Source organism: Camelus ferus, chromosome 15 (assembly GCF_009834535.1).
Source record: "Camelus ferus isolate YT-003-E chromosome 15, BCGSAC_Cfer_1.0, whole genome shotgun sequence".
Classification (NCBI taxonomy): domain Eukaryota; kingdom Metazoa; phylum Chordata; class Mammalia; order Artiodactyla; family Camelidae; genus Camelus; species Camelus ferus.
Genome location: NC_045710.1, coordinates 17,532,099 through 17,558,635, shown reverse-complemented (window position 1 = coordinate 17,558,635; position 26,537 = coordinate 17,532,099). Strand labels below are relative to the sequence as shown.

The window sequence follows — 26,537 nt, the reverse complement described above, 5'->3', positions numbered from 1 at the left end:
TTTTTAGCTTCCATTATTACTCAATCAGTGGTGGATGTAATTTTAGCTTCTTTTGATGGTAATCTGTCAGTTTCCTCTGGCAACATTTAAGATTTTCTTCCTCTCTTCCTTATCCTCCTCCTTCTTCATTTTCAGCCAAGATGCCAAATATGTCATTTTATGCCATTTTGTCTCTTACTCCTTAAATATAATCAGCCTAGTTATAAGATCTGTGCTTATACTCCATTATCTGGATTCTCTGTGATTCTTTTTGTATTATTTGCTGTTCCTGTTTCTCATTCATGTTGTCTTATTTCCCTTTTGCCTTGTTACCTTTTATAATGTGAGAAACATTGCAAAGTTATTTTTAATTTTTATTATGTACCAGACATTATATTGCAGAATTATTTGCAGAAATACTTTGAGGCCTAGGATAATGTTTTCTTACAGAGAGGATTTGTGTTTACTTTTGCCAGTTGTTTGGAGACCTTAACAGTCCAGAATGCCCTGAGTTCAGTCTGTGATATGGCCCATGTGAGGACCTGTTTTACTTCCTCACACTAGTGCTTTTAGGTGCAGCCTTTGCATTCTCAGCCCACAGTAATGGGAGCCAGAGTAGGCAGTTTCATCTGGATTCAGTGATCCAACGTCTCTCTTCTAGCCCCTTAATGCTGTCAAAGAGTTACTGTTCTGTATTTCAGCCTTTCTGGTTCCCCCTCTGAAATCTGAAAATCGCTTGCATGGAAAAAGTGGTTTCAGCCATTGCACTCACCTCCTTGGGCATCCAGCTCCCCTGCATTAGGTAATTCAATTGTTAGTCCTTGTTTGCATTCAGGGAGATAAAAAAATTTTTTCCGCATCTTTTCTGCTTTTGCTCAGAGGAAGAGATGATCAGAATTAACTGGTCTGCCATTACCTATTATTTCTCCAAAGATTTCCTCTGTTTTTATTTATTTTTTCTCTTTTTTTGGAAGGTTGTCATATTTACTTCCTCTATCTCCTGATGTTTCTCATAATATGGATCAGTTCTTCAACTTTCTCTGCTTCCTTTCAGTAGAGTTTATCAATCTGCATTTCTACTCATTAATTTCTTTTTCATTTAGAGCCGTTCTACTGTTTGTCCCATCTATTATGTCACTTTTTAGGTGTTATATTTTTCACACTTAGTATAGCTAAAATTTTTTTTTCATGATATATGGTTCTTCTTTCATAATGCTGTCTCCTTTTTTTTAGTTTGACTTTTATTTTTTAATATTTTTATTGAAATATAATTGACATATAACATATTAGTCTCAGGTGTACAATATAATGATTCAATATTTGTATATATTGTGGAATGATCACCATAATAAGTCTAGCTAACATCCATCACTGTACATAGTTACATTTTTTTTCTTGTGATGTAAACATATAAAATTTCTCTTAACAACTTTTAAATATGCAATACAGTATTTTTAACTATGGTTACTGTGCTGTACATTACATCCCTAGGACTTATTTATTGTATAACTGAAAGTTTGTACATTTTGACCCCCTTAACCCATTTTGCTCACTCTCCACCCCCTACTTCTGGCAGCCACCAATCTGTGTATCTATGAACTGGGGATTTCTTTCTTTCTCTTTCTTTCTTTTTTTCAAGATTACACGTATAAGTGTGATCATATTTGTCTTTTTCTGTCTGACTTATTTCATTTAGCATACTGCCCTCAAAATCCATGTTTTGTTGCAAATGGCAAAATTTCCTTCTTTTTTTGTGGCTGAATATTTCATTTTATACACACACACACACATTTTCTTTACCTGTTCATACGTTGATAGACACTTAGATCATTTCCGTGTCTTGGCTGTTGTAAATAATGGTGCATTGAAGGGGGGGGCGGAGAATCTTTTTGAGTTAGTGTTTTCATATTCTTTGGATAAATATCCGAAAGTGGAATTTCTGGATCATTTGATAGTTCTATTTCTAACTTTCTGAAGAACTTCCATACTGTTTTCCATGGTGGCTGCACCAGTTTACATTCCTACCAGCAGTGTGCAGGAGTTCCCTTTTCTCCACATCCTCACCAACGCTTGTTACTTGTTGTGTTTTTTTGATAATAGCCATTTATTTTTTGATAATAGCCAGATGTGAGGTGATGGCCCATTGTGGTTTTGAATTGTATTTCCCTAAAGATGTCTATTTTCATATGTCTCTTTAATGTATTTATCATGTTAATTTTTAAGTTCCCGGTCCATTTGTTCTAATACTTAGGCTTTTGAAACTGGTGTTAAGTTCTGTTTTTCAACATTTGTGTTTTAAGGTAGTTGTACCCCTGGGTCCAAGGGGTGGTCTTGGCTTGGATGTTTGTAGTGGATGTGGGCAAAACGTGGACGTGGAGTTGGAGTGTCCACATACATGGGTGATTCTTTGAAGTATGGCTGTTGGAAGTGGGAGGAAAAGGGGACTGGGCTCTCCCCACGTGGGAATGTATAGTGTCTCAGAGTCCTCAATCTGAATTTGACTTTCCAGGCCATTATGAAGGCGTGTTAATCATTGAACAGAGATAGGACATATTTTAATTAATAACGTTTTAGCTTGATTGATAAGTTTAATATTTAGATGTATGTATAGGGCCTCCTTTTGTAATCTTGCTGCTGTAGGGGCAGGTCTGGTGCCAGCTGTTGGTTGGGCCGTAGTGATTTCTGACAAAAAATGTATTTCCTAGAAGACTTATCTCATTTTGAACTGCTGTTCTAAACTTCTTACATTTTAATCCTTTTTATGTTTTAAGCCATTCTTCTTGGATCATTATTGTATTCTGTTTTCCAGAAAGACAAATGTTCTATAATGAGTTCCTGACTTTATCTGACTGTTGAACCTTATTTTCTCTCCCATTTTTTTATCAGGATTTGTTTAGAAAAGGAGTCTGTGGCCTTCACCAAAAATGTTGGTTCAGAGATATAGTGAAATTCCACCTCAAATGGAACAAACCTATAAAAAATCATGTATCTAATGAAACTAGGCTTGGATAAAATCGTCAAAATATAACATATCAATGAAAGGCCCAGGGATATTGTTTACCATCGAAAATAACAATAGAAAACACTCTTGCTAACTTGAATAATCAAAAGATTCCTTTAAGGTAAAGACTTTTATATATCTAACTTATGATGATTTTTATATTAAAAAAAATTCCTGTGTAGTTTGGAAGTATGGCTGAGAACTATTTTAAAGTCTTGTTTTAGCAGTTTAATTTGGATATATTTAAAAGTTTCCATAGTTCCCTTTTAATGCTGGATGTGGAAAATGAAGCAATATGAAAAAGCAAATCAAAACCAAACTAGTTCACTTTAAATAAAAGCAAATGTATTTCTTAAATTCTGAATGTGCCTGGCTAGCATATTATGGAATGGACATTGCTAAAAAAGCTAATGTTAGGTTACTGTCTTCCTCATTAGTGATTTTTAAACAAAACTATAATTTCCTAGGAGGCACAAACATTTCATGTATTTATGTACGGTATTTACGAATACCCCTGTTTGTTCTTTGATGGATTCAAGATGACAGGAAAAGGCCAAATAAAAAGAGAAGAGAACTAGTGCCGAGTGGGAAGTTTTTGATGCCCTGGATAGTAGCACATTTAACTCATAGAAGGCTCTGATCATAACTCTTTTAGGAAATTTCCAGAGGATGGTGGGGACTGAACTAGGGGTTTTGAATGTTTTAAGGAGGCGAAATCCTAAGGGGAAACCTATTGCAGAATAGAGAAGAACAGCTGCTATGGTGGAGGAGGATACAGGATGCTGCTGTCGTGTGCACTGATGTCGTGTGGAGGGTGTGATGCCTGATGTGACACCACCAACGCCAGTCTAAGCGCTTGAAGTTCGCTTAGTATTCTTCCCATCACTTACTCTTTGTTTTGTAGCTTTTCTTTTCTCCCAAGAAAATTCATCCATTTGTACTAATTTTCAAAGAGGAATCTGTCTGATTTCAGGATATGCAAACCTGCAAAGAGTTTGACCATTAGCTAATATTTCAGAAAAAAACTTTTTTGATTATTATTTTGGTCTTATTTTATCGTTTCCTTTTTATAATTTTTTTTTTTTTTAAAGAGCAAGATGAATACTTCTGAGTGTTGATTTCTCCTTGCCTTGGTTTTTCTCTGAAAGTGAGGAGAGAGGAAGTAACAGAGACTTCTCCAGTCCATTCAGTACTCATCTCCAAAGTAATCTGATTAAGACATTGTTTTCATCATGTAACTTCCCACTCGGAAACCTTCAAAGACTACCTGTGGTTTCTGATTGAAGTTGGTACTCCTCAGGTCTGGATGGTATCAGGCAGTCCTTAATTCCATGTTCACCCTAAACTCTAATTAAGCTATTTGAGGCACTTTTTAGTTTTTCCAATGTGGCATGCTCATTTCTTCTCTCCATGCATTTTGGTTGGTCTCCTGTCCCGCACCCCTTCCCCACCCCCTCTGCAGTCAAGTTTGTACCTACCCTGTAGGCTTCCTTTTTGTCACCAATCCCATTTTCATCCCTATGATGATCTGGAGTACTTGTCCGTATCATTATTTTGACCTTCAATTATATAATACTCTGAACTGCTTCCTAATTATACAAAAATAAGATCCTTATTTCAGTTAAATCCTTGAGAGCAGAGATTCTACCTTGTATTTCTTTGATACCTCAACAGATACAGTGCTGGGTTCTTAATAAATATTTGTAAGATTGAAATGAAAATTAGGAGGCATTCTGATTGTGATAAATTTGAGTAATATTCTATGTTGATTTCGCTTAAGTTATTTGACATTTGCCAAATGGATTCTTGATTTGCTGTTGACTGTTACATAATCTGTTCACTGTGAAGTTTTGTAAATTAAGATTAACTGGAAAAATATGAATTTTTGAAAATCAAGGAGAAATACCCTTATTACTTTTAGCTTAGAAAATGCTTTAGAAATGCTCTTATTATGTGTGATATTTGGACTGGTAATAGTGTTTCTGAAGTAGAAGTCTATTTTTATGTGATAAGTACTAATTTATAGGTTGGCAGCGTTTACAGTTGTTTGCCAAAGATGTAGAAACAACTTTTTTTTTTTTTTAAAGTGAAAAACGCTCCCTGTAGTCTTGTTTTCAGAAATACTAATTTGAATAGCAAGCTCTTATTAGATAGATAGTGGAAAGCTATAAACACCATCCAGATTAGGTTAAACATCCCAAAATAGGCAGAATTTGAGACTTTACTAAATTGAAATGAGCAAATTCCCGTCCAGAGGGCACAGGTGAGGATTGCAGAGACGTCTGAAGGTGCCTGCATGTTACAACATAACAGTGTTTTTTACGGGGTGACTCACTGTCTGCTTAGCTTGGCACAGAGCTAATCACGGTATCTTCTCAGTGTTGGATCTTAAGAACTCTTTTTAGAAGTCGTGCGCACGGTGTATTGTCGACTGTGAAATGGTAGGCCTATGAAGATGAATCACACAGAAAAGTCTGGGAAGGAGAATCGTGTTGCTTGTTGAGGGAGGGTGCTCCCTGGAGAGATTCTGTGGGGGTGGGGTTAAAGTAACAAGTTTCCTCTCGCCAGTCATCCTCAACAAATGTTACCTGTTTATCCATTTATTCATTTTAGTATCTTTCTGCAGGAGTTAACTATCACTGTTAATTGTGTTATATTTAAGAATTGACCTACTAATCAGCCCTCCAGCTAGGCCAGATTTTAAGAGAATCACTTTTTTTTGTGATGAAACCAGGCTAAAGATCCTTCCAAATCTCGTTTGAAGAGAACTGATTCTGCTATGAACTTGGACTTGACTTTGGAAGTACTGAAGACAGGGATGTTGGTGGGGTTATCTATACCATGGCCAGGGGCAGCTGACTATTCAGTTTTAAATGTAGCTTGACCAGGGTATATGGATTAAATTCAGATGTCTGGTGGGAAGGATCAAGAAGGAATTTCTCTGAGAAGAAGGAATCAATTAGATAAAGGACAGAATCATAGGGTCTTAGGCTGCAGCAGGCTGAGACTGCAGTTTCTCTTCACTGCCTCTAATCTCAGAGGAAGAATGCAGAGCTCTAAGGAAACAGGAGAAAAGTGAAAGGGACACTTTCCATTCGCTGTGTTTGGGGGACGTTATAGGAAGTTGTAGTTAGGCTTAAAGTAGACCGAGGGATTGCAATGCCAAGAAAAGCATTCAGAGCAAAGGCGTAAATGCTGAAGTTTGGCCTACAAAGCAAGTAGTTGAGAGAAGGAAGCTAAGTTTTTTTCTTTTGGAAGAAAAATAAAAATAACATGACTTGAGGAAGTAAGAATTGTGACAATACCCCTTCACTAATTTTATTATTTTTTTATGCTGTTATACTTCGATTTTTATATCAGTATCTTTAATAAGTATTTATAAATATCTTTAAATATATAATTTATTAACTTGTTTATATTAATATTTCCTTTTGAAGGGTGAATAAACCTTTTGATAATTGAAACTGTGAACCTAAAGTTATAAGTGATGGTAAGCATTATATGTAGGGAAGATGAGCTCATAATTATGGCCTGAGCCCACTCCCCCTGTTCTCAGAATGCAGTTACATACATATAATTAGGTTCTTAAATATAAAGGCTCACTAAGCACCATTTCCAAATCTCTCCTGCCTGCAAATTCATCCCCCTCATATTTACTGTGATCCTTAATCTCAGATACCTCTCCTTTTCCCCATGCCTAAATTGCCCTCAGCCTGACATGTATTCCTGCTATCCTATTGAGTTACACATCTACACTTAGACGCATATCTCCTCACCTTCAATAAAGCAGGCAGTGCTAAGCATACATACATTTGCACACTAAGAAGGGCATGCAGGCAGAGAAGAGAGAAGATCCACGGTTGGTTGGGTGGGAGATTGGGGAGATTGCTGTGTGGCTGTTGTGAATGTGGAAACAGTTGGAAAGTAGGTATGAGAGGTGATGAGTTAATAGTTATAGGTAATGTGTGGAGTTGGGGAGTTAATGCACTATTCTGTTAATGCAGCTACAGACTGCTTGATCTGAGACCAGCTGCTGAGACTAGTAATAATCCTAATAAGTGGAAAAGGATACAGGTGTTTTAGTGCTGATCCAGGCCAATTGAAAAGTACAGTTGCTACTCTGTATTTGAACAGAAGACTTTCTGAATCTAGAACTATGATTTGCAACAGAGTTGAGTTAAAGAATATTTGAATAAGGGATGTGAAGTGTTGTAAATATTAGTGTTTCTAAAGCATTTGAAGACAAGGGGAAAAGGCTGTTTAAAATTTTCAGGCGTGATAGACCCATTAAGTCATGCTGTATGGCATTTATTGATGAATACTCTCTTCTGTAGCAGGGTTGATTCTGACCTGGGCCTCTTGCCAGTATGCTGGGCTCTGCCACACTCCCCTGTGAGTCTGCATAGATGGCATTAGTTACTTCTTTGCCGCAAGGAATAGATACTGTTTTGTCTCTTTGAAGAAAGAACATTCCATTTGGAGCCAGAAAGAGTTACACACAGTATGATTAATTCTCTTTGATCTTTTATTATGTTCTTTGATTCATCATTGCCTTCAAAATAAAAGCTGAAGTCTTTGTGTTGCATTCACAGCTCTGTGTTGGTAGTTCTCAGCTCTGGATGCATATTAAAATAACACGAGGAACTTTTTAAAAGAGCAGGGCGGGAGGGGGTGTTTAGGCATATGAATGGTATCTTTAATCTCGTACCTTACTGAGATTTGTATGGATTTAGAACTTTAAGGAAATTTAAATAATCATCTTGTTGATTTTTACAGAAATATCCTATTGTGAATTGGGGGTTGCATTGAATCACAACAGGATTTTGTTCAGTTTAGGAAGAACTGACATTTTAACAATATTGAGTCTTTGATTTTATGAATGTGGTGTGTCTCTACATTTTCTTTTTCTTTCATCAGTATTTTGTAGTTTTCAATGTGCAAATCTTGAATGTGTTTTTAAAATTTTTTTTTATGTTTTTCATATTTTGGGAGCTACTGTATTTCCAGTTATCTTTTGCTAATTTGTAGAAGTAAGTTGAATTTTGTATAGTGACCATGTATTCTGTAACCTTGCTGAAGTCCCTTATTATAGTGTTTTGGTAGGTTCTACAGATTTTTTTTAGTAGGTTCTTTGGGATTTTCTACACAGATGATCATATTGTCTGGAGTAGACACAGTTTTATCTTTTAACTTTCAATCTGTATGCATTTTTCTTTTTCTTGCTTTATTGCACCAGCTGGGTTCTCCAATGTGATACTGAGTTCTAGTGGTGAGAGCAGTCATCCTTGACTTGTTCTTGATCTGAGAGGAAAAGCGCTTAGCCTTTCATCATTAAGTATGATGTTAGCTGTTTTTTGTTTTTGTTTTTTTAAAGATGTTCATTATCAGACTGAGGAAATTCCTTTCTTTTCCTGGTTTTCTGAGAGTATCAAAAGTAGATGTTGAATTTTGTCATCTGCATCTATTCAGATAATCACGTGGCTTTTTTTTTTGGTCTGTTAATATGGTAATTGTATTGATTGGTTTTCAGTGTCAAACTAGTGTTACTGGGATAAAGCCCTCTGGGTTGTGATTTTTTAAAAAAAATTTTATTGTATTGCTTAATTTTGGTGGGGGGTGGAGGTAATTAGGTTTATTTATTTTCAGAGGAGATACTAGGGATTGAACCCAGGACTTCATGCATGCTAAGCATGTGCTTTACCACTTGAAGTATATCCTCCCCTCTAGGTTGTGGTTTTTAAATCATTTTTATATATTGCTACATTTGATTTGCTCACATTTTGTTGAAGGTTTTGTCTCTCTATTCATGAGGGACACCGACTTGTTATTTTCTTTTGTTGTAATGTATTTATGTGTTTTTGGTGTCAGAATAATGCTGGCCTCACAAAAGAATTGGGAAGTGTTCCTTCCTTTTTTACTCCCTGAAAGAGAGTAGAAATGCAATTATTTTTTCTTTTAAGTGTGTAGAATTCGCCAGAACAGCTCTCTGAATGAGGAGCTTTCTTTTTTTGGAAGGCTTAAAAATACAGATTCAGTTTCCATCATGGACATGGGCCTCTTCAGGTTGCCTGTTTCCTCTTGAATGAGCGTTTGTAGGTTGTGTTTTTCAGGGCTTAGTTTGTGTTTGTCCAGTTCATCCAGGTTGTTGAATTTATGGACATAAGGTTTTTGGAACATTTCCTGATTATTTCTGTAATGTTTAGAGAACTTGTGGTGATACCCTTCTTTCATTCTTGATATTGGTAATTTGTGTCTTTTTTTCTTAGTCAGTCTGGCTGGAGGTTTATCAATATTACTGGTGTATTCAAAGAACCAGCTTTTGGTTTCATTAATTTTCGTATTGTTTTTCTGTTTTCAATTTCATTGATTTCTGCTCTTACTCATTTTTTTCCCCCTTTGCTTGTTTTGGGTTTAATTTGCTGTTCTTTTTCGAAGTGCCTTCAGTTAGAAGCTTAGATTATTGGCTTGAGAACCTTCTCTTCTAGTATAAACGCTTAACATGAATAAAGTAAAAAGTGCCCACCCTTTCGTTGCTTTCCTTTGGCTGCCTGCTTTCCACCCTGGATGCAACCAATGTTATTTTGTCAGTATCCTTTCAGACAGTTTATAAAATACAGATATATGAGAATATTATTTTTACTCTCTCCTTTTTAACATAATTGCTAGATTGCATTCTGTTTTACCCCATGCTTTGCTTTTTTTTTTTTGAACCTAGTAATCTATCTTGGATACTTGGATATAATTCTTTATCTTTTATGTTTTTTTCATTCTTTTTTATGATAGCCTGATAGCCAGTCTTCTATTAATAAACATCTAAAGATGGGGCCTGGGTCTTGAGATTTTTAATGTTTTTATTCTTTTTATGCATTTTATTACAGAAATTTTATTGTGGAACATTTTATGCATTGCAGTTTGTTTATCTTAAATGTTTTTTAACATGTAGTTTTTCCCTGTCGTCATTCTCCCCCTTAAACCAGGAGCTTTGTCGAATAACCCTCACTTTCTCAGGATTCATTTTTTTAAAACAGTTTTTATTCAGAAATAGAAAATACCTACAGAAAAATAGCTAGAACAAAGTACAGTTTAATGAATTATTATCAAGCAAATACCCATGTAAATACACAGAGGCCAAGAAATAGAGTGCTGTCAGCATCCCAGATGCCCCTCGTGTTGTCCTTGCTGTCTTACAACTTCTCTCTCTTCCCCCAGAGGCAATCAGTATCCTGATTTCTGTGGAAATCTCTTCTAACGTTAATTTTTACTTTCCCCGGTGGAATTTCCCTGGCATTCTTGCATCATGAAATCTGTGTATGCAAAAAATGTCTTGAGGAAGTTTACCTTAAAAAATGTTGTTAGCTGTGCAGCAAGGCCTAACTCTTCTGTTGGCGGGCACATGTTCTTCGTTCTTGCTCTACTGGTCATCAGGCTTACTGGCCCTTGCTCGGGGCTTCTGGAATGTTTTTTCCTGCTGCTTCATTTTTCTGGGCCACTTTGCTTCAGGATGGAAGCTGCGTGCATCAGAGTTCTTAGGTGTAAGCAATAGGATCCATCTCTGGCTAATTTATTAAGAGGCAGCCCCTTGGCTCTCTGAGAACCTTGGGAAAGTAGGCTTGAAGACCAAGAACAGAGCTCAAAATCATACCCCAAAACTGGTCTCGGGGCGCACCTCTGCTACCAAGCTGAGCATAGATTCTGCTGCTTGTGCTCCAGACACCACTGATGCTGGGCAGTGGGCGCTGCTGCAAGAATCCCTGCTCTCAGGACACTGGATGTAACTGCTCCTGTTCCATCCTTGCCAGGTGGATTCTTTGGAGTTCTTCTACCAGTTAATTGTTTTCTATCTGTAGGCTAGAGAGGGTGCATCTTATTGGTGGAGCTTGTGTTATGTGCCCCTGTCATAGTTTCAAAGAAAGATGAGAAAGCAAATATCTTTTTTTTCCCTTTTCTTCATACTTTGATAGTGGAAAGTGTACTTGTAGCATAAGGTAGGGTGTGCTTAAATGTAGACCCAGCATTTGGGTGACTGAAGAGAAATACCCACTGTAAAAGTTCTCTATCAGTCTTAGAAACCCATTATTTTGAACGTAGTTGAGGCTCTTTGTAGCCACTCATGTTGCTCATATAATGCAATGAATATTTAGCGTAGGAATATTCCTTATCATTTCTAGGTGCCATATTGCCAGGTACTATATAAGACATGGAGCAGAATCTGTATTTCTGAAAAACTATATATTTTAAAAACCCCATTCTAATTTGAGCTAGTTTTAGGGATTCCTGTTTCATGAATAAACTTAATGAGATGTGATAGTTAAAAATTAGACTGTAACAGACATTGGTATCTCCTGGCAACATTTTCACTGAGAATTTTCTGGCTTATTGACCATTTGCCTTTTTCACTTGTGATCTTATTATATCCAAAAGGTTTGGAAAATAGGAGACACTCTATTAGGACCATTGGTAAATATAAATAGGATGACATTTGCTTTTCAAAACCAAGATGATATAGTTCTCATTATTGCAAAGATATTTTACTCAAAGTTACTATGAAACTTTTTAAGGACAAGCTTTCTAAAATTAACACAAGCCCATTGTTAATTTACACATATGACTTTAAAAACCGGCCAGTGACGTTTTCATCTTCTCTGAGACCAGGGCGTAGTTGAATGGCTGGAGCAGTGGCCACGGTGCAGAGGATGGGGTGGGGGGCCTTGCTCGTGTTGCCTTGGCTCTGCAGGTGGTGTACAGCAATAATTTGGGTAGTTCATTTATGTTCTACATTTCATCTTTCTAGTTCCTGAAGAAGAATTAATATTACTGTCCCATTCCCTTCACTTTTCTCACAGCTGTGGTAAAAGATCTGACACTGATGTCTCAGATGGGACAGACGAGCTTCTTAGAATCAACACATGGTGACATAAAAGTTGTTACAGTAAAAGCAAAGATGAATATACTATAAAACTTTATAGCAGTATGCATCCTGTCGCTTTAATACATAACAGTAAGCTGTTGTGATGCTATCCTGATGGAAGGACACATTTCTGAACTATTATTCAAACCAGATGGTGCCTCAGATTTGAATATATAAACACCTCAGCTGTGGATTTAATGGACCAAGTTGGTAGGAAGTTTATTTCAGGTTCATCCATTTGGACTTTGCCTACAAAGCCAATAGAGGTTGCTTTACAGGGTGTTTCTAAGCTCCTTTCTAAATGAAACAGGTTAGTTTTAACACTGTTCACATAGCATAGGTGAAGCTTTAATTCTATAAAGAAAAAAAAATCCAAGGTTTCTAAATGTGGTAACATTGTAACATAAGGGTAGGAATCAGTATACTGGTTGCTTGATATTTAGTGATACATTTAATTGCTTTTGTGGTTCCAGATAGCAATTATTTCTAATATAATTTATTTTGCAGTGAGGGCCGAGGCAAGTTGACGGTATTTTCAGTTAAAGCTATGTTAGCAACCATGTGTGGTGGAAAAATGCTGGACAAATTGAGATGTAAGTATTTTTGTATTATTTGAAAGATTTTATTTTCAAATTAGGACTTTTAAACACTTTTAAATGAATGTTTTCAGAATTTTGGATAATGGTCTATTGAATTAGCTTTTTTGTTACCACATCACTCACTTTGCAGCAACTGGCTTAGAGTATGTGAATTATGCCACCTACTGTTCAGAGGGAAAAGTTGGTTGAATTGATTTGTTAGTGTTTCTTTTTTTAGTTTAAAGCAAGAAAACTCTGAAAAGATTCAGAATATAATGTTGACAATTAAAAGATCTTCCCACATTATTAAAAATTTTGCTTGAAGATGATTATGTTGAGCACTTTTAGTTAGAAAATAAATGTCATTACTTTCACTGGGCTTGGTCAAGTTTAGCCCTTTTCTTAATCACGCCATGCTTTATCAGGTGGTATTTCTTGTGATTAAACTGTTTTTTTTAGTACCTTAAGGTCAAGTGTAGTTATTTAGAAATTGACAGCCTATTTATTCAGTTATCTTTCCTTAATTTTTTTCTTCCTGTTGGCCATTTTGGCATTTTACTGTTCAGTAGATAATATTAGAGGGTGGTTAGATGAAATCAAAGGAGGTAAAATTCATAATTATTTAGGTTTCCTGCTTATCATTTTCATTTATTCAGTCACTGGATAGTCCATCCCTGCCTACGCTATACCAAGCACTGTGCTAGGTGCTTTACATATATTTTCTCACTGAATCCTTAAAGTTTCTTTGAAGTGGCAGGTGGTATTTTCTCTGTTTTATGGGTGAGTTAACTGAGGGGGGAAAGCTGGGATTTCAACTCAGTCTGTAGCTTCAGAGCCCTGTTCTAAGCTACTGTGTTGTACTCCACTATGCTTGTCCTGTAATGGGAGGCACAGCTGTGATCAAAGTGCCATACTTTACAAGTAGCCATGGAGTGAGAAACTGTGGCAGATCTCAGGGACATGAGAGTGAAGCTGTGGGCTTAATGAGGTATTGAGATACCCTGTGAGTTGATTGTTGAAGAAACTGGGTCATCTGTCCTGTAGTGTTTCTCATGCACTGGATTTCAATGATTGCATCCTCGTGATGTTCCTCTGTGCCCTACATTTTTTGTTTTAATTGAAAGATATAGAGGCTTCATCAGATTCAAGTACAAGTTTTTAGGCAAGGTTACTTCATAGGTGCATTTGTTTTCTGTACTTTTACTCAAAGTTGGAAAGCTAGATGGCTCACTAGATACAGATTTAGATATCTGAAGAAAGGTCTTAGGTAATATTTGGTCAGTGTCATCTGGGTATGTCATTTAAAATCAGCTGCAACGTAAAACCAATTTTTGGTAGAAAAAATTACAGTTTTATGTGAATACTATTCTGAGTTTTTTTCACATGGTATCTCAAAATATTATTCTTTTGGACTGCAATTTCTTAGTATTTTCTTTATCCTAGCATGGTATTTTTCTGAGGAAGATAATGTAATACAGATGATTATATTTCATTCAAACACAAAGAAAAAGAAAGTTGGGATTGTGTTGTTTTTTTTTAACAATGATGATACCAGATAAAGAAATATGCATTGCCATTTTTATTAGTACTGGAGAAACTGGTTGAAAGTAGAAAATTGATTGTGTAATTGCACGTGCTAGATGACTCTGTGCTTTATAAGTTTCTATGATTAAACTTGCTACATTTACATAGAGCTGGTACCTGGCACATAGTAAGTGCCAAAATTTTGCCAAATATTAATTATTGATTGAGAACTAAAATTACTGTAATTCTCTGTTGTAACTGTTAGTGAAAAAGTGCAAATACTAGTTCTATGTGAAGTATGGAAGGGATCCAAGTGATAGCAGGTGTTTCTTTTTTGTTGTTGTTGTTGTTTTTTAATGTGGCTTTTGAACTTCTTAGAGGAACACAAGTGACCATCATTCAAGTGGCACAAAAGTGCACATGCCTCAGCAAATGTGACACATCAGTGTGTTCTCAACACCAGATCATTGCACATCGTGTATGGATTAATGAAATACAGACCACACTAGGTCACTAATTGCCATGTTTATGTTATTCTGATGGATTTAAAACCTGGTTTATCTTCTTCATATTGAAAATTATGGTTTCTTTACCATCTGTAGCTCTGTTTCAGTATTTTTATCATACCGTAATTATCTTGGCTGGAGAACGCTTAACGTAAGTAAAAATTTCAGGTATTGAAGCCTGTCTCCACTTTTTAATTTTAATCATCCAGGGTGGAAACCTCTTTAAATGTGGTCTGTGCCTCTGATCATAATTTAAACTTTTTTTATCCTTTAGGGATGTTCTCTGATGCATCTAGGGCTAATTGTGAGGCCCTGTTTTTTTTCTCCTCATATTTCCAGACTGCTGTGCTTTTTCAGCTGTTGAACTTTTTGTTGATGGTGGTGGTGTATGTGTCCGTTTCCTTTATTGCTGGTAAATGTGATGGTATTATCTATGTACTAATCTCTAGAAATCTCCCTTTGCTTCTAATTTATTTTTAATATGTTACTGACAGAGAAAATATAACCAGCCTTCTTAGTATTCTACTAAAGTTTGGACAGAAGTAATTACTCATATATTATGAGACAAGCACTTACTTTCATAGTATGATTGTTAGTTTTGGCTATTGTGAGAATTCTTTTTTCCTTTGCTTTCTAGTTCACAGCTGTGTCCTCTTTAGTTCAGGTGGCTGAATAATTGTGTAGAAGAATTTAGCTAACACTGTACTGTAACATCAAATGATAGTTGACCATTTATTCACTTTTTCTACCTACTTACTCCCTCATCTTTGTTCTTTGTTTCTGCATCCTCCTCCCACTGACCCCACTTCTATTTACCTCTGTTAGTGTTCCCATTACATTAGGTTTTTCTAATTTATGGAATATGCCTTAGTGTTTCTACTTTTATCTTGATCTTTCTCCTTTTATCTCTTATTTTAGAATTTTTTCCTTTTTCTCCCCTTGCTCCCTTTTACTTGACCTGTTTTTGTTTGTTTGTTTGCCTTTTTTAGTGTCACAATAGCACTTAAAATGACTTAAGCAATATTTGTGCTTTTAGTTTGAAACATTTCTTAATTAGATTTTCCAGGTCTCACTTAAGAGAGTTTCTGTCCCCAGGTGTTATTTATAGATAAGCGGTTAACTGTTGCAGCTGTTCGGGACTGTATTCTAGATTCAGAGGCAACTTAAGCCAGGATTCTAGATATTAATGATTTATAATCAGAATACTGACTTTAATTATCAGTGTGATAAAACCTCAGTAACATCAGGAACCCAAAAAATAACTCAGAGAAACAAAATATACAGGCTGTAAAGCCCACATTATTTGTTAAATCATACCTAATTATCAACTGATTTAACTATGTGATTCATTTGTCTAATTCTGCTGTTTTCTAAGAAACTTAATCTCTTATTCAAGCCCCATCTGTCTGATAGTAAAAGATAGGAGCAGATGATTTGTGCAATTTATCTTTAAATCCTTTAGAAAACTGGTGCCACTATTTTGAAGGGCATTCTAACAGCGTGTGTCAGGGTGGCCTTGAGAATATTTATATCCAGTGACTCAGTCTGCTTCTTGAGGGTGTCCTGAGGAATAATCAGAGGTGTACCCCAGGTTTTATGTATGTTTGTTGCAACATTTTTAATAACATGTGAAAACTTGAAACAGCTTTAGTGTCCAAAAGTGAGAGCTCAGTTAAACTTTGATATATCCACACGACTGAATATACTGCCTTTAAAAATATGCTTCAGATCAAAATGCATAAATGTAATACAGTTTTATAAAAAATTATTATACACATATAAAAAGAAAGAAATATATCAAAATGGTAGTGCTATTAGGTATTTTTTTCTGGATTGTAGCATGAAAATGGTTTTATAATAATAATTTATATTACTTACATTTTTGTGTGTTTTTGATAGACTACACTTTGAGTAGTCAGAGGAAAGGTGACCTGAGGTGCTGTTTTTGCTCAGAACTGGCAGTTCTGACATTTCAGTTGTTTGCTTCCTTGATGTTTCATTAACAGACTATAGAGGGCCAACCTTTGAAGTCATAATTAAGCAGTTTCACCTGTTCAAAATTTAGCATCCTCTGTGTAATTTTTTTAACTACCTGTCACTGCATATTATCCCGGCAATTTCTGTTAATCATCCTTTTGCTTCATTAGCCGAAAGTTTCTCTTTAATCTGAGTATTTTTCCACATTTACATTTCTCATATAACCAAAATGTTTTAGAACTGGAAATAAGTAAGAGGTAAGTCCTCCATCTGCATTTTATGAAGAAGGAAGGGAGGCCTGGAAACTTGTGTTGGCTAGTTCCTGGCTGAGTTAACACTACAAGCCCAAGGCAGGCTGAATCCCATCCTCTAGCCTCACTCTGACTTAATGAATGATGTAGGAATATTCATGAGTTTGAAAATAACACACACTTGGATTTAGTTACATATAGGTATTTATGAACATGCAGATGTGTGTACATGTTTTTGTGGGTTAGGTTGCTCATTTGGTAGAAAGATGACAGGAGGAGATGAATCATTGGCCAGAAAAGCTGACATATAGAAGAAAATGGCTTTGCATGTGTAGACTTGAGTCTTTATTGTAAACAGCCCTATCATCTTGCAGAAGTGTATGGTTGGTCAGGTGGGGACCAGAGGGGAATGGATAGATGTATAGATGCAATGAGTAAAACCAGGGTTGGGAGAGGGTACAGCTCAAGTGGTAGAGTGCATGCTTAGCATGCATGAGGTCCTGGGTTCAATCTCCAGTACCTCCTCTTAAAAAAAAAATAATAAAACTAATTAACCCCCCAAATCCCCCACCCCAAATTTCTTAAAATAATAAATTAAAAAAAAAAAAAACCAGGGTCATTATCACCAGGGGAAAAAAATATGTATGTAAAGATGGTAGAATAATAGCATTATTTTGCCATTACACAAAAGCCAGAATATTTTTTAAAGTGTATACACATGTGTCTTTAAGGGCTTGATTATGGATTTTTCACAAGGGAAAGGCCTATATTTTTATCTGGAAATAACTAATGGGAAATTAGCATACCTTCTTTCAGAGGTATATAAATTGAAAAATTACTGGGGAAGTGAACCGGTCATCTGGGAAGTAATTTATTCCCTTAATGCCGGAAGGGTTTAGGGCTTTAATTAGAGGACTAGTTAAATTTTTTAGATATTTTTATTAAATTTTATTGTCTTGTATTTGTTTCTTTGGTAAAATATTTTTTGTATGTATGTAGTGAATCACACTTAGATTCATTGTTACACTTTATTTATGATAAAAAAGTTAACAATCACTCTTCAGTGTTTTTGTTACAGATAAGAGAAGCCTAATCTTTAAAAAAAAATTGCTGTTTTAAATCAGTAACTCAAGAAGTAATAACTTCTAAGTAATAACTGTGCCTTCAGTTTTGGGGTCTAGCAGTGTTTCTCTTAAAACCAACCAACCAACAAACATGCTTCTGCTTGTTCCTTTACTACTTTTATATGGGCCTATTAATAGTTTAAATAGTAAGTATAGTTTCTTTTTTCAAGAATTAAAAATTTTTTTACTACTTTGAATCTATTGTATGATAAAGCAGCTAAGTGTAGTTGAAAATAATACTCTTAGTCATTTCACTATCCAATCCCTCCTTTTATTGCTCTGAAGTTAGATGTAGATTTGTTGGTGTGGATGTATACACTTAAGTTTTTGTGAGTGGAAGCTATACACATGGTATTTATATACTTGGATAGCTGAAATCTCCAGTCTTAAATATTCCTACCATTAGTGGCTACAAGGTAATAACTTGCTAGTTTGTATCAGTTATGAAAACATTGAGTGGCCACAGAAAACTTGACTAGCAGTTACTTAAAACCATTGGGATTTATTTTTCTCAAGTAAAAATAAGTCCAAAGGCTGGCAAGTTCAAGATTGATACCATGACTTAGAGATGTCACCGAAGACTTGGGTTCCTTGTGTCTTCCTGCTCGCCATATGTCTTTCCTCAAGATAATCAGTGACTGCTCTATGCCAGGCTTCATACCCATTTTAAGCAGAAAGAAGAAAGAGATGCCTCTATTAGGAAAGCAAAAGCTTTACCACAAATTCACTCCAGAATTACAATGTGCAAAAGAGGCTGGGAAGTCATTTTTTAAGGGGAGCACATCAGCGTTCAGTTAGAGAGCGAGAATGGGAAAATAGATACAGAGTAGTGGGCACCTTGCAGTGCCCACCACATCCCGTATTGACCCTTAGTTTTCACTTAGATTAAGAGGATGATTATTTTCCTTGTTACAAGAAGAGCAGCCAGCTATTTGAAAATTAAGTTTTTATGCTCTTCCCTCCTTCAAAAGGCATCAGTTATTCACATAATTCGTAATCGGTCTTTAAAGCTGTTTGTCTGCTGTCTTGAACTCTGTTTCTAACTGCCTGCAGGATGGTTCCACTTGGAAATTTGCTGAATAGTTCAAATATAGTTATGTTCAAAGCTAAGTATCTATCTTCAGTTTGGTTATTTCAGTCAGGGTTGTCAGCATGTTTTTGAGCTAGATATTTAGAATAATCTTAATTTTTGAAATTCCTTTATTCCCTAGTCTAGTTTGCCACCAAGTGCAGTTTTCTTCAAGAAATTGAAGATGTCTTGGAACTGACACCCCCCTTCCTCCCAAGTACTGTCACTCCTGTAATTCTGACTCTCACCTCCTTACTTGTGCATTATTTACAAGGTTTTCTAGCCGATGTCTCCAATCCTGTTCTTCCTCTTTTATTCATTTTGCCAGTTGTTAACAGTCTAATTTTCTTGAAACCTAGCTTTCAAAATATTTCTTCCCTACTTGAGCGTTTTTAAACAAAATTCAAAATGTTTCCTCTTTTAGCATTTTCACTCATAGCATACTTTCTAAATTCAATCTTTATCTTTACTTCTCAGCATAGTCTGTCATAGTCAGAATGTTCTCAATGCACTGTTTCCTGCCTCCTACCACTGATAGTTACACTCTATAAATTCCTGCCACAGAGACTTTTTATCCCACTTAAAAAAAGTTATAGTTGATTTACAGTATTATCTTGATTTCAGCTATATGTTTCAGGTATACAATAGAAAATTGAATAATTATAGATTATATTCCACTTAAAGTTATTATAAATTATTGGTTATATTCCCTGTGCTGTACAATATGTCCTTGCAGCTTATTTATTTTATACATAGTAGTTTGTACCTCTTAATCTCCAACCCTCATCTTGCCTACCTCCCTTTCCTCTCTCCACTGGTAACCACTAGTTTGTTCTCTGTTTCTGTGAGTCTGTTTCTGTTTTGTTATATTCATTTGTCCTACTCATCTCTGGTTGTGCTCCCAAACCCCTACTCTCAGCCTGTTTTGACCTCATCATTCCAGATCCTGTTTTTCAAGGCCAAGCTTCTAAATTTCTTTTTTGACAATTCTTGCCTCTGTGTGTGTGTGTGTGTGTGTGTGTGTGTGTATGTGTGTATGTATATGTTTTAGATCTATTCTACACTATGTTTTGAAGAAGTGTGGTGTAATGGAATTTCTTTGGAGTCAGATAAGTGTGGGTTTAAATCTTGATTTAGTCACTTACTAACTTTTTGACCTTAAGAAAGTTAACCTTTCCAAACAGTTTCCTTATCTAAATTTTAAATGATTATGTACATACACATGTGCGTGCAAACACACACACACCTTTTTGTGACAGTAAAATGAGCTAATGTTTACTGAAGTATAGTAGTACTTAATATTGGAGATTACCACGTGAAAACAAAACCCCAGGGTAACAGTGTTTTAAACAAAGTTGAAGTTTATTTTTCTCTTATATAAAAGAAGTCCAGGAGTATATAGTCCAGAGGCTGGTATGGTAGCTTTATGTTCATCTGGAATCCAGACTTTCTATATCTTTCTTTTCTACCATTCTAGTGTATGATTTCTACATCAAAAATGAGATTGCCATATAGTCCAAGGTGGCTGTGGGAGCTCCAGCAATCATAGCTGCATTACAAATAGCAAAAAGAGGAAGGAAAAAAGGGTGTATTCCCAGTGTAGTCAGCTTTCTTTAACCAGCTTTCCTGAAAGTCTCTCACAACCCTTCTGCTTATAGTCTCCCTGGCCAAATACCTAGTTGCCTGACCACAACTTACTAAAAGAAGGCCACAAAATTTAACCTCTTACTTGGTTGCATTGATGCAGAAAATGAAATTGGTGTTCTACTACTAAGGAAGGAGATAAGAATATTGGGTAGCTGCAGGCAGACTCAGCCATAGTTACCCATTGTGGTGCCTGCTGGCAAATGGTGAGGTTTAACAAATACCTTGTTTCTCTTCTTTCTGTTCTATTTAGAGTCAGCTTAGGACTTACTTCTTTGTTGCTTCATAAGTATCTTATTTTTCCAGCTACACTGAATTTTTCTTGGGGGATAAGAACCATGTATCATACTTCTTTGCTGTGTTTCAAAATATTTAGCAGAGTGCTTGGTACTTGGACCACTTAGTAAGAACATCTTACTTTCCACTAGGACCATACTTTTAGCCTCTTGTTAGATTTTTCCCACCTAATAGGTATTTAATATTTTTCCTTCAGCTACAACCTAGCAGCTATCATGAGAGGAATGTACAGACAGTTTTATTTCTTTGGTAATTTCCTGTTTTCTAATGCTTAAAAGTTATACTATGGAGTTGATAATCTAAATTTTTTCTTTCTTTGATTAATGTATTTTAAATATTGGTTTAAAAAATTTTTTTTCTCTACACCTATTGCTTTAGGATGAAATACCAGGTTGAACCTAGAGAGTAATGCATATATGTACCTTACATCTATCTATCATATATATATCTAATATACCTGTTCATTGTGCATATATAGAATATGATTTTTCAAAATGCCATGTTTGGAAAGGCCTCAGGAAATTATTTTTTGTGCATATTTAACTCACTGATTTGTTTGTAAGAAAGCTGAATAGTTTGAAAAAAAGCTTAGGTTAATAATTGTCAAGTTGTTTTGAGCTCCTAGTTGTTTTTCTTTTTCTCCCCAACTGGGTGAGAAGAGAGGAATAACTAACGGGAGACTGGAAACTCTGCAAAAAAATAAATAGTCGTATTTTTGGAAAGGTCTTTCCCATCTATGGGTCAGACTTTATGTAAAAATAGGATCTTATAGTAACAAAGTATCTGGTGATAGAAGAGTTTTTATGAGTTTTTAAAAATTCTTCTCTGGAACTTACTAAATGGAATTTTTCTAATTTTAATTTTTAATTTTTTTTTGAGGGGGGTGGTCATTAGGTCTGTTTATTATTAGTTCTTTTTTTTTTTAATGGAGGTACAGGGGTTTGAACCCAGGGCCTCGTGCATGCTAAGTATGTGCTCTACCACTTGAGCTATACCCTCCCCCCAAATGGATTATTTAAATAAACAAGTTATATGCTTCCTTGAGATTTATTTTCCTGTATAGAAATATATTACATCATTAATATATGAACATACAAATATAGTACAATTTCTTTCATCCCCCATCACCAATATGCAAATGTATTCTTACACTCAAACATGTACATGTCTTATATAAATGCGTATGTAAATGTAAGCGAGAAAGACAGCTGCTACAAATTCTTCTTGGAACAAAGTGAGGTATAATTGAATAAAAGAAAAGTTATATATCATTCGGTTAGGTACAGAAAGAGTAGGGAGGTAGTCCTGTGTGGATGGTTATTGGATTTGAAGTTCAGGTTCTTCTGTTAAGTGGGTGGGGCAGAGGGGCCTCACCAGCAGAGTAACCACACAGCGAATGAGAATACCTGTTAACTAAAAATCGTATTAACTTTATGATGCTTTTTAATGATACTTTTGGACTGGTATACAAATGACATAGAGCTGTTTATTAAAAGTTGGTTTTTTGTTTTTACAGTTTGACTTTATTTGGTTTTGTTCTCATAGATGTTTTCTCCCAGATGTCAGATTCCAATGGCTTAATGATAATTAGCAAGTTTGACCAGTTTCTGAAGGAAGTGCTGAAGCTCCCAACAGCTGTCTTTGAAGGGCCATCTTTTGGTTACACAGAGCACTCAGTCCGCACCTGTTTTCCACAGCAGGTAAGGACAGTTTTCTAGAATCTAGGACTTGAGGAGCTCCCATCCCCTCCTCCACCTTCTGTCAGATTTCACCAGATTGCTTCAGTCTAGGGATGTAGGCCTTGAGCTGGGGACGAAAAAGAGCTTTAAGTCAGGGGAGGGGGTGTGGAAAAGAGGGGGGATAAAAAAATTCACCTGAGAACTCTTTTTTGGGAGTGGGGAGGAGTCTTCTCTGAAAAAAGGATAACATTTGAAATATTTTAAATTACTAAACATTTCAAGAAAAAATATTTAGGATGAAGTGATTATATTATTGCCACTGGACATATATTCCTCTCCCTAATGAACTTTTCAACTGTGAAATATAGCAATTTTGATATAAACCTCAGTACAATACTGGATCATTGTTTCCCGAGCACTGAAGACAAGGAATGCTGTGCAGCTCAGCTGCCGGCTCAGAATCCCTCAATGTGCATTTTCATATGGAAGATAGAGTTGGTTTCCTGTTTATTTGTGGGTGTCCTTTTGTGGTCCTGCTCTAGAGGCTGGTGTGAGTGTATTCCTGAGATTTAAACTATACCTCCAAGGACTTAGAGCAGAGTGGATGCTGGCTGTAGCATCTGTTTTTTTCAGGTAGAGATGAGATAAAGAAGCTTCACACTAGACTTAGAAAGTTTGGGAAAGCAGGCAATTAAGAAAAAAAAAATCTATGTTAAAACTAATGGGTAGGGGGGCTGAGGGTATAGTTCAGTGCTTGGCATGTACAGGGTCCCGGGTTCAATCCCCAGTGCCTCTGTTAGAGGAAAAAGATTTTAAAAAAATTTAAAAACCTAATGTGTAAAAGATAAACAGAAATAAATACACAAACATCTCATACAACTCAATAACAAAAAAACGAACACGCACATATCCCTTTTTACATTTAAAATTAAGAACTCATGTTTGTCTGAATTCAGACTTCCAAATAATATTTTACAGTTTGTCTAGAGGTTACTCACCTTTAGCACTGAAGGCAGAGCCCACAGTACGGGAGTTATTTTTAATAACTTCTGAAGCGATGTTCTTCCCAAATTTGTACACACTTTGGCTGGTTGCTTTTGTGGAAATTCGTCTCTATACATTATTTTTTTTCTCTCAGCATAAATGGCAATATCAGCCTTTAGCAAATTAAAAGTATCTATGCTTCAATTATTCTAGTAGAGCATAGTTTGCATTTTCCCCCAAATAAATGTGCATTTTCAAAGGATTTGAGGCTGTCCAAACATATACTGGTCCACAGATGTGCTGCAGGTATTAAAATGCCCTACAGAGATACAAGTGAGGATGAGTAGGATGAAGATACCACAACCATTTTTCATTTAGAACTCATCTCACTGCTGCTGCTTTATTAGTGCCATCACATTGACCGGCTGCCTCCACAGGGCTCTGGGGGAATCTTGTATGTGATGTTCGTGTGGCTTTTCACACAGATGCTTCCTGGAGGTCAGGCTAAAATTTGATCAGTTCTGGAATGCTACTATTAAGTAAAGCAGTGTCAGGACGGGGAAGGGAACTTATACAAGGAAGTATCAGTGTAGAACATTTGACCAATGGATGATAATTCTATGGTGCACTAAACCTAAAGTAATCTTTGATTAAATTGTAACGTGAGTGCTAAAATGAAAACCTAAATTGGAGTAACAGTTTAAAATGTTAAAGAAGATTTAAAAAATTCCAATTGTTAATTCTATCTTCTAGAAGTTGGAAGTCTTCTTCTAAGACTTCTGTCTAGAATTCTACATGTTACCTTTTTTGTGAGGCCTTTGAACTCACCACCTGATTGGTGCTTTTTACCTGCTTCAGATTCTTATTTAAACAATTCAGCCTTGTTTTGATAATATGCCAAATTTGGAAAAGTCAGAAAAGCTTATTGCAAAAGAAATACAAGCTGCTGATAGAATGACCAAAGAAGAAGAAAGAAAGAGAAAGACAGTTTGGACAAAGTTTCATGCAGCAAGAGTTAAATTCAATAAATTTGTTTGTTTGTTTGTTTGTTTCTGAAAATGAGCGTTTCCTGTGCAGTTTGTTTTCCTATGTATGTATTCCCTTGGTGTGCGTTAGCCTGTGCACCCTCAGTAGGGAGCGGTGTTGGTGTAAAGTGGGGTTTGTGTTGTTGGATTTATATGTAGTTTCCCCCAGCATGTTCATGCTCTGGGCTGAAAAAGAAATGATCGTGATTAAAGAGAAAGTATGATTATTTTAGTAAAGAAGCTGAAAATCCTGCAGAAGGACCTTCCTTTAGTGAAAGAAGTGGCTGGTTTGGAGGATTCTGCTTTTAGTAATTTATCTTAAAGCAGTCATGGATATAAACACAGACTTATTTACAAGAATATGTATTGCATTGGTGTTCATAATAGCAAAAAGTTGGAAACAACCTAAAAGTCCCAAAATGGGAAATTGATTATATAAACTATGGGATATTTATGCCATAAAATAGCATACATCTACCAAAAATTATATCATGGAACCTTTTTTATTATGTGAAATATTAGTCAAGGCTATTAAATTTGGATGTTTAATGTGAAAAAAAATTTTGCCTACTTTTCACAATAAAGGATGTGGATTTATGTAACTTAGTAGCTTTAAAAACATCAAAAATTAAAAGCATTTATAAGTCAATTCAACAGAATGCATCTACCGGAATAGTTAAAATTCAGTGACTGACACCAAGTGTTGGTCAAATTTGGAGCAACCAGAAATCTCATATAAGCCACTTTGGAGAAGCCCTGGTGTTTTCTTACAACCCTAAACAGACACCTACCCATGACCTAGCAATTCTGCTCCTAGGTTTTTCCCAAGAGAAATGAAAATTTATGTCCACAAAAAGGCTTTGACAGGAATGCACTTAGCAGCCTCAGAGGCATCCTAGAAAGCATCCTTAGTAATAAAACATTGGGATAAAGCTAATTCAAGAGATAATATGTCTGGAATTTGCTTCAAAATAATCCAGGTCAAAGGGATAGAGAAGGCATAGATGAAACAAAGTTTCACCCCAGTTTTTCCAAACTTCAGAGTTTTGGGATGCATTAAAATTTTTTCCTTAGAAAGATGATTCTATTTGTTTTATTATTTATTTTTTAGGTTCATGGTGACCTTAGTTTGAAGAGTCTCGTTCACCTTGCAGAGGATTTAAAATTTGCTGCCTGTCTTTATGAAAGGGAAACCTGAGTGAGTAGAGAGGAGAGTTAGGGAGAGGAAGTGAGAGAGGGAACAGGTGCATTTTTTCAATCAATGTTGCAGGAGATATGGTTGATAATACTTTATGGGACACTGCACCGCCATCTCTGTGGTTCACAGAGGGAGAGGGAAGTAGGGTAGAAAAGGGATTATGTTACTGCCGATTTTCAAAATAGCAAGAATATTTCTTGCCTGGATATGTCCTTTGATTATACTTTGACTGACATACATTCTTCTGCTGTATGCCAAAGTGACTTTTCTTCCCACTGTATCTTTGAAATGAGACATTTTCTGGATGTTTGGACCTTGATTTCCAGAATACTGAATAAAATTTGGCAAAAATTGCCTGGCACATGAATACCTGTATTTGTGTATTTCATATGTATTCTAATTAAGCAGATTTTACAGCCTCTGTTAGCAGCCGCTCATTAGCATTATAATCTAGTGTGGGTTAGTACCATGTTTCATTGATTGGAAGACATTTTTCACACCTTAACATCTCTCAGGATACCTCGTATGGCCAGTGGCATCTTACCATTGCAGTTGGCCAGGCAGTGGTTATGATGGATTGTCACTTCCAAGTATGAACTTGGTCACAGCTGTTCCAGTTGTCACTTCAGCTGAATTATGTCCACTTTTGGTACTGTGTGTGGTGTCATTTCAAATGTTCTCAGAAAGGATGCACTCTGATTTAGCATTAAATAAGAAGTTATTGTACAGAAAGCCATGGACATAACAGGGGAATAAGTTTAATATTAATGAGATACATATTGATTATTGGAGG

The 26,537-nt window shown here is 35.9% G+C and overlaps 1 protein-coding gene across 14 annotated transcripts in view; it reads left to right on the top strand.

Moving 5' to 3' along the window:
• The window catches only part of DTNB (dystrobrevin beta), a 214,536-nt gene that overhangs the window by 49,487 nt on the left and 138,512 nt on the right, over positions 1-26,537 (top strand). For all 14 annotated transcript variants that reach the window (XR_004326183.1, XR_004326184.1, XR_004326185.1 and 11 more), the window contains exons 5-6: positions 12,396-12,481; positions 22,404-22,558. Coding sequence is in view for 11 of the 14 variants with exons in the window: in XM_032497159.1 (XP_032353050.1) it covers positions 12,396-12,481; positions 22,404-22,558 (241 nt within the window). In the remaining 3 variants the exon portion in view is untranslated. The remainder of the gene's footprint in view (positions 1-12,395; positions 12,482-22,403; positions 22,559-26,537) is intronic.